The sequence below is a fragment of the Chenopodium album genome, chromosome 22 (assembly GCF_948465745.1).
Source record: "Chenopodium album chromosome 22, dcCheAlbu1.1, whole genome shotgun sequence".
In the NCBI taxonomy this organism is placed as follows: Eukaryota; Viridiplantae; Streptophyta; class Magnoliopsida; order Caryophyllales; family Amaranthaceae; genus Chenopodium; species Chenopodium album.
In genome coordinates this window covers 8,739,986-8,750,387 of record NC_137855.1, presented here as the reverse complement: position 1 = coordinate 8,750,387, position 10,402 = coordinate 8,739,986, and the positions used below count along the sequence as shown (strand labels likewise).

Below are 10,402 nucleotides of genomic sequence, written 5' to 3'. Positions count from 1 at the left end.
TATATATATATATAAATATCTACTCAGGTTTTTAGTGGTTGTTACTTGTTTTCAGCCTTTTCGAGGTCTTCATTGGTTTGTTGATAAAATGGTGTTGATAGAGAATATTTTACGTACAATCTCTACCAAGTGGTCATTGGTTTGTTTATGGGAGGTGTTAGTTCCATGATTCCTTTATTCTTTGATGCCTACTGTATATTACTAGTGTTTTCTCTAATATAAGATGCTTGCATTTTTCCTGTTATATATGTCAAGTTTCCAACTTGGCCAGTTTGATTTGAGCAAAGTGATAAAATTGCAAATCTGGGTCAATATAACTATTTTTTGCAAGTTGGTCTTCTTTTTCATGCCTCAAAGTTTAATCATATACTCGTTCGGTTAAAACTTAAAAACTGTATGTTCCTCAAATTTGTACAAGTATAATACCTCTTCGTGAATTTTTTTTTTTTAATTGTCAACTATTTGGTTAGTGGACCATTTTTAAATTCTTAAGCTTCTATTTAAGATATTAGATGGCCTTAAAGTATTGACCAATTTTAATAGGCAATCTTCCATAAAAATAAAATTAAAATTACAATTTTTTTTTTTTTAAAAAAAAAAAAAAAACCTCTTTAGTTTATTAATTGTATGCAAAACAATAGTTGATTAAGCTTTCAACACCATCCTTTAAAGACATCCAAAGTGCATAAAATTGTTTTCATCGTACTTGCTCTAACAAATCAGACATCAAAAACATCTGTTGAACATTTCTGCTATACATTTTAATACAAAAGCAGATAAATCTAAACTACTGTTTCAAATGATGTCTATAACGTTCTTTGTCCCTAGCCGAATAAGCATAGAAATCACGATCTCGATCTGCAACAAAAAAGGAAAAAATTAACTCACTTTATCAACTTTGATGACACATGTGAACCACGTATCCTCGAAAAAACTGCTCACACTCGCATGCTATATAAGAAGAATTTGAGGTCATACCTCGAGAAGAATGATGCCTTGATTTATCTGAATGACCTCCTGCATTGACAAAGAATACAAACAGAATTAAGAAAGAAATATAAGATCTCAGCTAATAAAATGAGCAAAAAGTTGTAACTGATGATCACAAGTGAAGCTAAAGAATCAAGTTAAGAAAACACTGACCTAAATCTTTAGCTTTATCCCGGGATCGGTGACTTCTTTCTTTCACTATCTCCCGTTCAATATCATCTCGCTCTCTTTCCCTGTCAGAATCTCTTCCCCTCTCACGATCCCGGGACTTCTGTCTTTCCCTGTCCCTAACCCTGTCTCTTTCTCTATCCCTGTCCCTAACCCTGTCTTTCTCTCTATCCCTATCCCTATCTCTGTCCCTTTCTGTCTCCCTGTTTCGTTCTCCACTAGTTTCTGTTCTGATTTCAGTCTTCGACTTGACCATGATGTCCTCTCTTCCTTCACTGTCAGTTGCCGTGTCCTTGGACTCATCATCACTTCTCTTAGGATCTTTCATTTTATCAAGTGCCTGTTTTACAAGTGCATCTCTGGATCCCCCAGTATCAACACTAGCTGCAGCATCTGAAGCCGTCTTTGTCGCACCAGCATCAGTACTAGCCACTGGTGTATTCAGGGAACCTTCCTGGAATAATGCGGAAACCATCAGAAAAGGCATGGCAACTTAAACTAGGCATAACTATAGCATAGCAATTAAAGTTAACAAATAAAAATAAGTGCTAGAGGCAGTCGTATAAACATTGCTGGACCTAATAGTAGGGCCAGTGTGCTAAAATGACAGATGGGTGATACTTACTTTGGGCACTGCAGTATTCTGTGAATCCCAAGACTTGTTGGATGATGTGAAGGAAACTGACTCCTTACAGACAGGTATATACTTGGCCTTTGGACGACTATATAGATGAGCTAGAACTCTACAGACTTCATCTATACCAGATTTATCTGCATCGAAGACCTTCCACCATGGTGGATTCTCAGGAAGGGGAACTCCAAACCTTCTCGCAGCAGCATACACAACTCCACAAGCGACCACCTCACTTTTAAATCGAACACATAGTGTAGTCCGCAAACTGAGATAAAACACAAATGCAGAGTTAAGCTATGATATATTAAGCAAAGAACTCGGCTATCACAAAGAGTACCTAGTCAACATATATACTTTTTAGTACACGCATTATTTAATTAATATAGCCCCAAAGACAAGTCTAAGCCCTCACAGTGACCCTTAGTCACACACACACACACACACACACCCCAAAAAAAAACAATAGAAATATCACAAAAGGCTGCAGCCTGGTCAATCTGGTGAACATAGTCTAGCTACAATAGCTAGTGGCAGTAGGAGACTAGATGAAAATAGAACTAACGGCATATTGTGGCAGAAAGCCGTAAAGTACAAATAGCAATCGCAATGGTGATTTTGTATTTGTTGACATACGATGGCTTTAGCATGTGGTAGTAATCAATTTAAACATTTCCATTGGTTTGTTTAGTCTATCTAGCCTCCTACTGCCACTAGCTATTGTAGCTAGACTATGTTCACCTTATGCCTTTTTACTACACCTTATGCCTAAGAAATTAGCAATCACCAACAGTCCTCAATGGCTCATTACCTCATGACTCAACTACAATACTACAAATTAGATAGAATATGCCAGCATTAAACATCCTGGACTCTTGTGCATAACCTGACATGATCTGTCCATGGATCTAATTAAGGTAACAATTTTAAACAATACCATTCAGTGCTGAACAGTAGGGGAATGTCTTAAGGGGCATAAAGGCTTCTCTGGTATCAGGGATTAATAATAATATCAATTACATAGGGCAAATTTTCCAGTTATAAGTGCAGGAGTCATTTACAATCTACTCACTTACATTTGTTTTCCTTAGGCACTCTATGGACAGTTCTAGTGCTTGAAAAGGCATAAGGTGCAGTAAAAAGGGTCACAGAGCCTAGGCAAAAAATCTGTAGGATTTAAGAGGCAAGCACCTCATCAAAGTAAGACTCTATTCTTAAAGTACATAGCAAGTATTAACAATGTAATACAGATTGCAAACATGAATTTAAAGCATCCAGTCTTTCTATTAGAGTCTTAGGTGCGCCTTGCCTAGGTGGTTGTAAGCGTTTGGGCAACAGCAACTAGGCACATTATAGGCATGCCTAATTAAAAGGACAGTCCTATTGATGTAATTGAGGTGAGTAATGTGGTTGAAATAATACAGCTTAAGTTTCACCAAGCATCATAAATTTCATCACAAATTCTTATTCCCAATCATCATTTCACTCCATGTTGCTCAAGAAAAACACTTAAGCAAGTTGAATAGTCAAGCCCAGCCCAACATAGACAAGACTTCAAACCCTGCAGTTTCCTCTATTCAACGAGCGTAGGTTCAAGCCAAGGCTCATTTCCTCTATCTAAATTATTTCCCTGTCCTTCAAACCAGTTGGCAGAAGCCGAGTTCCAAATTAAGAGAAGATTCCATTCTAAAGGTCTTAATCCCTATATCAAGGGAAATTTGTTAGTTATACCAGAGAATTGTTAGTTATACCGGAGTATACTTTATACCACAATTGGATATAGTGGCCAAAAAACCTTATCCTGAAATTGTTGAACTCTTTCGGACCCCTTCCGAAATAAATCAAGGATTGCCATTAAAAGTTGTCATTACGCTGAGTTCTGCAATTATAGTAGCAGGTTCTTTTGCCTCTAAGACTTCCTATAGGAAGCAAAGTATAGTGGCGTGCATAGGATTGTGAGGCAACTAGCACTAACTAACATGCCTCCAGTTAGGCCATCTGTATTTCCCAATCAGCTAACTTTTCCTGCCCTACTTCCAAAAAATCTGCCAGGCACCTGGCCTTGATTTTAACAGGAAACATCGCAATAATCACTATTACTCATCTAGACAGATGACCAGAAAACTGTCTTTAATCACATTACAGAAAATAGACATAAGAGGCAACAAATTATTTTCAGTCTCAAGACAGCTTGAGGGTGTTTCTGCAGAGTGATAGCATAAAAAAGTGATACTCCTAAACCCGTACAGGGTCATAGTGTCATACTATTTCTGACATATTAGAGTTTGTTTAGATTGATGTTTTCTATTTTTCACTAGTTCACACTTCACAAAGAAGGATGTCATAGCCCGTAGGATGGCTAGGTACAATATAATAGGATCATTCAGTTGGTTGGGCATGAGAATATTTTTTTAGTGTGCTTGTGATCTAGCAAACAAAAAAAAATAACATTAAAAATGTCCCCTCCATGTATATTTGTAGATTCACACTTACACTAGTTTGATGTGAAGACTGAAGAAAAAGAGGCAACAGTATCCTGAGAGTGGGAAAAATAAAATAATCTATGTTACTCGGACTCTTCATTTCACCTCACATACCGATGTCGGACCCTCGATACTCGGACATGGGTTCACCCTGACACTTCACTTTTAGTTCAAAATCATGGAATTTTTTCACAAAATAGCCGAGTCGGACGCTTGGACACGTACCCATGTTGGACATGGGTACCCGAGTCCAAGTAACATAGAAAATAATTATAAAAGACAGATAATTTAACCAAAGTTTGTATTTGCCAAATTTTAAAGTTTGCAGTACATAGAGGAGTGAGAAGATTTTAGTCAAGATTATTGTGTAATTGTGAGCTGCTGATATTTTTTATCTTCTCCTGTTGGCTCTCTACTTACTTGTTGCCTTGTAGTAGGGTAGAAACAATGAAAATATAAGAGAATAACTGTTTTGAGCTTATATTACATACTTGGGTGATTTTATTTGGTAAAAATACTATAATAGTTTCTAATGACTGTTCATATGTTCCCCTATAGACCAGGTATTGTGTTTCTCCATTTCCTTGTCTCCATGTCTCCGTTTATTGTTACTATTATCCTACACCCAGGTGTAATTTAATACCTTCTCACAATCTCTTTTCTGCATGGACATGTGCAAAGCAAGTGGGGAGGGGAACCTGGGTGCTGGGTAGACAATTAGGCACCCTGCAATATGTCCTGCATATCCGCAGCAATGCACACAACCAACTCAAAGTGCATGAAAATCATGGATAACCATGACAATTCTTGGTCAAAAGCCCTCCTTCTCACTCCAGGCCAACAAGCATATGCAAAAGACAATTAATTTTACGCCATATCAATTATGGACTAAGCATGAACTCACCTCATAATTGGATGCAAAATTATTGTGTACAGTTGTGTAAAGTAGCAAAGCCAAAACAAACAAGCCAAAGGTCATAGCTTGAAAATAGGTAAAGCACAATTGCAGAAGATGCTTAGCTGTGCTAATTTTTTATTTCTGATGACTGTTACAAAGAAACTACATATCTATGAGACTATATGAGTCTATGAGGCTTCTAGAAAAGATTTTAGGCGAACCTACAAGTAATAAGGATATATAATAAGCAGAAAATCTCACACAATCAAGTTAATTAAAAGTTAAACACATGCATACAGACCATGTAACTACAGACAGAAACCCCAACAAAAACTCTATGGCATTTGATACGGACTAGGATAACTCCTAATTGAATGGCATATCATTACAATCCCAAAACCAGCAAAAGAGGCATAGCACTCTCCAAAATTGAATGAAGAAACAATAATTGCAAGAAATTCGGAGCTGCCTGAGACTCCTGGCCTTTAATTTCTTCTGACTTCAAAAAATGAACTATAAATCAATGTAACCTACGATATGAATGCATGAAACTTCAAGAAGATTATGATTCTATGATAGAATTCAAGTATTTAAGGCAAAATAAAATAAACACAAATTCACACACTCTAGTCAAAACATAAAGATCCAATAGGTGGCATCACAAGTCAACAAAAAACCATTATATTTACAGAGAACAGAAAGATATATGATACTAATTGATGTGAGGGATACCTATCATTTGCTAGATTCCAAGCATCTTGCCTTAACTCTGAAGGTTCTTTAAGTTCAAGGACAGCTAGGTAGTTTGATATAAATTTGTGTGGGTGCTCGACATGACAAATGAAACCCATTTCTTTCAAGAGGTGTCTTTCTGTTCTTATCAAATCCATCTTCAGCTCCGAATATTTCTGTTACAAATAGGGGATGAAAAATAATGGTGAGTACAAAGTTTCAAACACAAGTTAACTGGATAGAAAAACTTACAGTGATACAGCAATATCCTTAGTAACTAATATGTCAAATTGATGAGCAACAAGAAATGAGAGAAATACACAACTTGATACATACTTTAGAATAAAGATCCAAATGTTCGACAGGTAAATTTTCCCTTCGACATTCCATTCGATGGAAGACAATGAGGACTTGTCTGGCTTTCCTTGGACTCTCCTCAAGTTTTGATGCCAGCCAAACACAACTGGCAGCTACTCTCTGAAAATCAGTAAAATTAAGATTCAGTGGCAGAATTAATCCAGAAAGAACAGTAAGGGAATCACAGAATTTCATGTCCAACCAAAATAAAGCAACAGAAGCAGAATATTAACCTTAACATTAAAGCGAGCAAATGACTTTTTGCAGTAAAATCGATGGAACAGAACCTGGCCAGTTGCCATAACAGCTTGAGGTCTAAGATTTCACAATTAAGGACAACATAATTCATGATTTATTGTAAAGGGCATAAGGCTATGGAGCACAAACACTTCATATCGCCTCAAGCTGCCAAGGGTATTAGTACTTCAACACTTCACATTGGAATTCAGGGAATATATACAAACAAAAAAAAAACAAGTCCAACCCTTGGATACTACCCATGTCTAACAAGAGTACCCGAGTATGAGTAACATTAAAATACATGGAGAAAGAAACAGCAGAAAAACAAACTAGCACAAGATAGAAAGAAAGTGAAGGATACAATTTAAGAAGGATGCCGCTCTCTTGGATCAAATCACAGCCGTAAATCCGGAGTGTATTTTCGGTTTCCTCATCAATGGCATCTTTTCTTGAAGGCGAATTAGTTAGCTGCTCTTCCGCCAAGTAAAATGTATCGATCGCCGTGTAAATCATCTTCCACCAATGCCCAACAAAGCTGTAACAAGGTAAATGTTGATTATATTCAACTCATATACACAGCCTATTGAGACAAGCCAACCTATACGATATCTCTAATTAGTACATTCAACACATGCTGCCAACAGGCCCCCATCCCTGAGCCGGGGCAATAGGGACGGACGATGGCATCCAGCCTGCAATGGGCGCAAGGAGAAAAGACTAATGTTCATTGTTTTCCATCCTAACAGAAAAGGGTTATATATAGATATAGAATCCGGGACAATTAAGCTGAATGATTGAAGTGGTTAAATCATCAAACTTCTTAAGAATTAAGAGGGTGTTCAATATTCGGAGTGCTAAAATTTCGAGCCAAGCCCGAATATGGTAGGCTCAGCTCAAGCTCAAAGCTTCATGAGCCTCAAAACACAAGCTCGACTCAGGCTGGCTCTAATTGCCTCAAAAGCTCAGTTTGTGGACTCAATTAGGCTCGATAGTCGATAAATGCAACACATTGGCAACCAAATTTGACTCAAATATCAAATTAGGGTCAAAAAATCACATAAATTTCTTCTCGATTAAGAATATATAAACAAATTCCACATAACAAGATTTTAGCAACAAATCCTCTCGTTATAATCGTTCATAACTCGGTAATGATAAGCAATAGTTCAACTACCTACTCTAGAAAAACCCAAAATTAACTATGCTGACTATAAATTAACGTTAATTTGAAACTAAACCCTAGATTGAGAAATTGAGATTCGATGATCTAAAAAAATATAACTTACCTCAGAAGCTGCTTCAATGAAGGAAAGAAAGTTAACAAGTCGCTTCAATGGAGAACTCAGAATAAGGTTCAAGCTCAGAAACCACTTCAATGGAGAATTCTATGTGCGCTTCAATGGAGGAGAGAGAAGGGGTGCAGCGCAAAGTGAAAAACTCAAAAGAGGAAATTTTTTTTTTTTTTGGAAACATTAACAGAGCGTTTGGTAGGAGGGATGGAATTAATAGATGGGATAGGGATAGGGATATAAATAGTGTATTTTATTGTTTGATATGCATTAGTATTATATTAGAATAACTAATAAAAATACAAAATTACCCTTTATCTTTTTTTCACTCTTTTCTTCTTTATCTTTCATTAAGGGTAGAAATGTCATTTACCCATTAAATTTAGTCTTCATCCCTTATACAGTTATACCACCCCTAGTTATTAATTTGGAGGGATAACTCCCTTTTTTATCCCCCTCCTAATCCCCATCCATTTAAACAAACAAAGTTCTTGTTAAGTCCCTTCTGTTTTATCCTATCCCCAGTTCTATCCCTCTAAACAAACACTCTCTAAACATACTTTGCGCTATAAATAGTTAGTTTTTCTTATAAGTTATTTTTCATACCAATTGATTGTTGGTGTAATGGTAATTGGGACTATACTTGCTAGGAAGGACTCGTGTTCGATCCCCACAATAATAGTTGGGAGGGGACCTGATTTTCGAATCCGGATCAGCCCAAAGGGAGTCTTCTATTGGAGGCAGTATTATTAATTTATTATTAATTTAATCTAAGTTATTTATAGCTTTCTCTCCTTTATATCAAACTAGCTTAGGCCTCGTGCCATGCACAGTAAGTGTAATTTTTTTTTTTGTAAAAAATAATTATATCTAAAATAAAAGTGATGCTTTAAAGTAATTTTTTAAATATCAATAATCGGAGTATTACTGTTTTAGCAAAATCTAATATTACTCCGTTTATCAGATAATTAAAAAGGAGTTGGAATAATATTTTAGGTAAATGTGTATGGAAGAATTATGAACACCAAATAAAAAGTAATATTTTTGTCAGATTGATATTAAAAAAAACTAGATGAAGCCCGTGCGATGCACGGGTCGATCAATTTTTCTAAAAAAAAATATTCATATTTACGTGATTACAATTTTTATTTTATTAGTTGTACGCAATTTATCATTTTCTCCGAATTTGATTGTTTTAAAACATTAGATAAAATTTCTAATCTCAAAAGATAATATTTCGTATTTAATTAATGTAACCATTAAAATCTCATTGGTCAATTATGCTTACGTGGTACTTGAATTATTTATTGAATTTAACTATAAATTATAATCCTACGTGGCACGTTAACTAATCATAGGTGGCATAATCCTATTGTAGCGTTTTAAAAATATTAATCATATGTGGCGCTGTATTAATTTTTTAAAAATAAAAATCCTACATGGCGCTCTAAAATCTCGGGAAAAAACTCCCCTTTATATATATATATATATTAGATTTGGAATGTTATCATTATAATTGTATCAAATATTTACAAAAAAAAAGGAGGGGGATTTTGGAGGGAATAACAGCACCAGGATGTGACACGTGCCACTCCCGGTGTAGTATTAACTAGATTTTTGCCCGAGCAAACGCTCGGATATTCAAAAGAATTTTTTTTATAATATATAAATTATACGTAGTATTATCTATATTATCAAATTTATATAGATTAAATACATTAATGTAAAGTACTTATCTCTAATTTTAGTTTGTTGACATGTTATAAATTTGAAATTGAGTGAAAATCCTTTTTTTATGTAAAAAACAAACAATACATAAATTAAAGGGAATATATAATGCATTTTATAGATTAATGATTAAATGTATTTATTTATTTATCTTAGTTGTTATTATTTTTCTATTTTTTAGGTTGTTTATTAGGTTGTATATTCTCTTTTTATTTACTTATTAGCTATCTTATTATTTTGAAAAAAAAAAAAAGATTTATGGCGGGAAAATTTTTAATGTGAGTGTGACACGTGTACTTTGGGGATAATACTGGTGATTACTTTAGTATATAGTATTGATTGATTGATTGTTGCAAATAATATAAAATGGAGGTAATAATAATTTGGATAGTTGAGGTCAATTTTATAACTTTTGACAAGCTTCGTCCAATCCGATTAAAATTTTTTTATTCGTACTTAATATTTATCTATTATTTTAAGCAATTGATTATTTCATATCATAATCCACCAAAGTAAAAAACATTTTGGGGAAGAAACCTTTAATACTTCCCCCATTTCCTTTTGGTTGTTACACTTTTCTATTTTAAAAATTGTTAATTAGTTGCGAGCTTGCAACACTTTTCATTTTTCACATTTCTTTCTCTCTCTTTCACCTACACACATGGGTCCCTTATTTTTCTCTCTATCTCTCACCTCTTAAAAATTATCTAGGAGACCATGAAAATAATAGTATAGCAACTAAAAAAACAGAGGAAGTATATACAAATACTATTTAGGCCTAGGCATAATAAACCTTATTTAAATTTTGGTAAAAAAAAAAAAAAAGCAAAATGATCCAAGCAGATATAAGCCCCGATCATTTCATTACTTTATACTCTGTATTGAA

General features: G+C 34.8%; 1 protein-coding gene across 1 annotated transcript; it reads right to left on the bottom strand.

The window, feature by feature from the left end:
• Window positions 1–610: 610 nt before the first annotated feature.
• Window positions 611–7,980, bottom strand: LOC145604960 (cyclin-L1-1-like). The gene is made up of 9 exons (XM_081660954.1): window positions 7,786–7,980; window positions 6,861–7,034; window positions 6,493–6,574; window positions 6,239–6,379; window positions 5,903–6,078; window positions 1,784–2,057; window positions 1,144–1,612; window positions 979–1,017; window positions 611–858 (listed from the first exon to the last, which is right to left on the bottom strand). The coding sequence occupies exons 2-9, from the start codon at window positions 7,010–7,012 to the stop codon at window positions 788–790; spliced, it is 1,404 nt and encodes a 467-aa protein (XP_081517080.1). The 5' UTR covers window positions 7,013–7,034; window positions 7,786–7,980; the 3' UTR covers window positions 611–787.
• Between the last annotated feature and the right edge of the window lie 2,422 nt (window positions 7,981–10,402).

What these genes read in the sequence shown, in the direction of transcription:
- LOC145604960 (XM_081660954.1), bottom strand. Translation starts at nt 7,012, where the DNA reads ATGATTTACACGGCGATCGATACATTTTACTTGGCGGAAGAGCAGCTA. An exon ending in AGCGGCATCCTTCTTAAATT is followed by an intron (nt 6,575 to 6,860) that starts GTATCCTTCACT and finishes GTGAAATCTTAG; the next exon opens with ACCTCAAGCTGTTATGGCAA. An exon ending in AGAATACTGCAGTGCCCAAA is followed by an intron (nt 1,613 to 1,783) that starts GTAAGTATCACC and finishes GCATTATTCCAG; the next exon opens with GAAGGTTCCCTGAATACACC.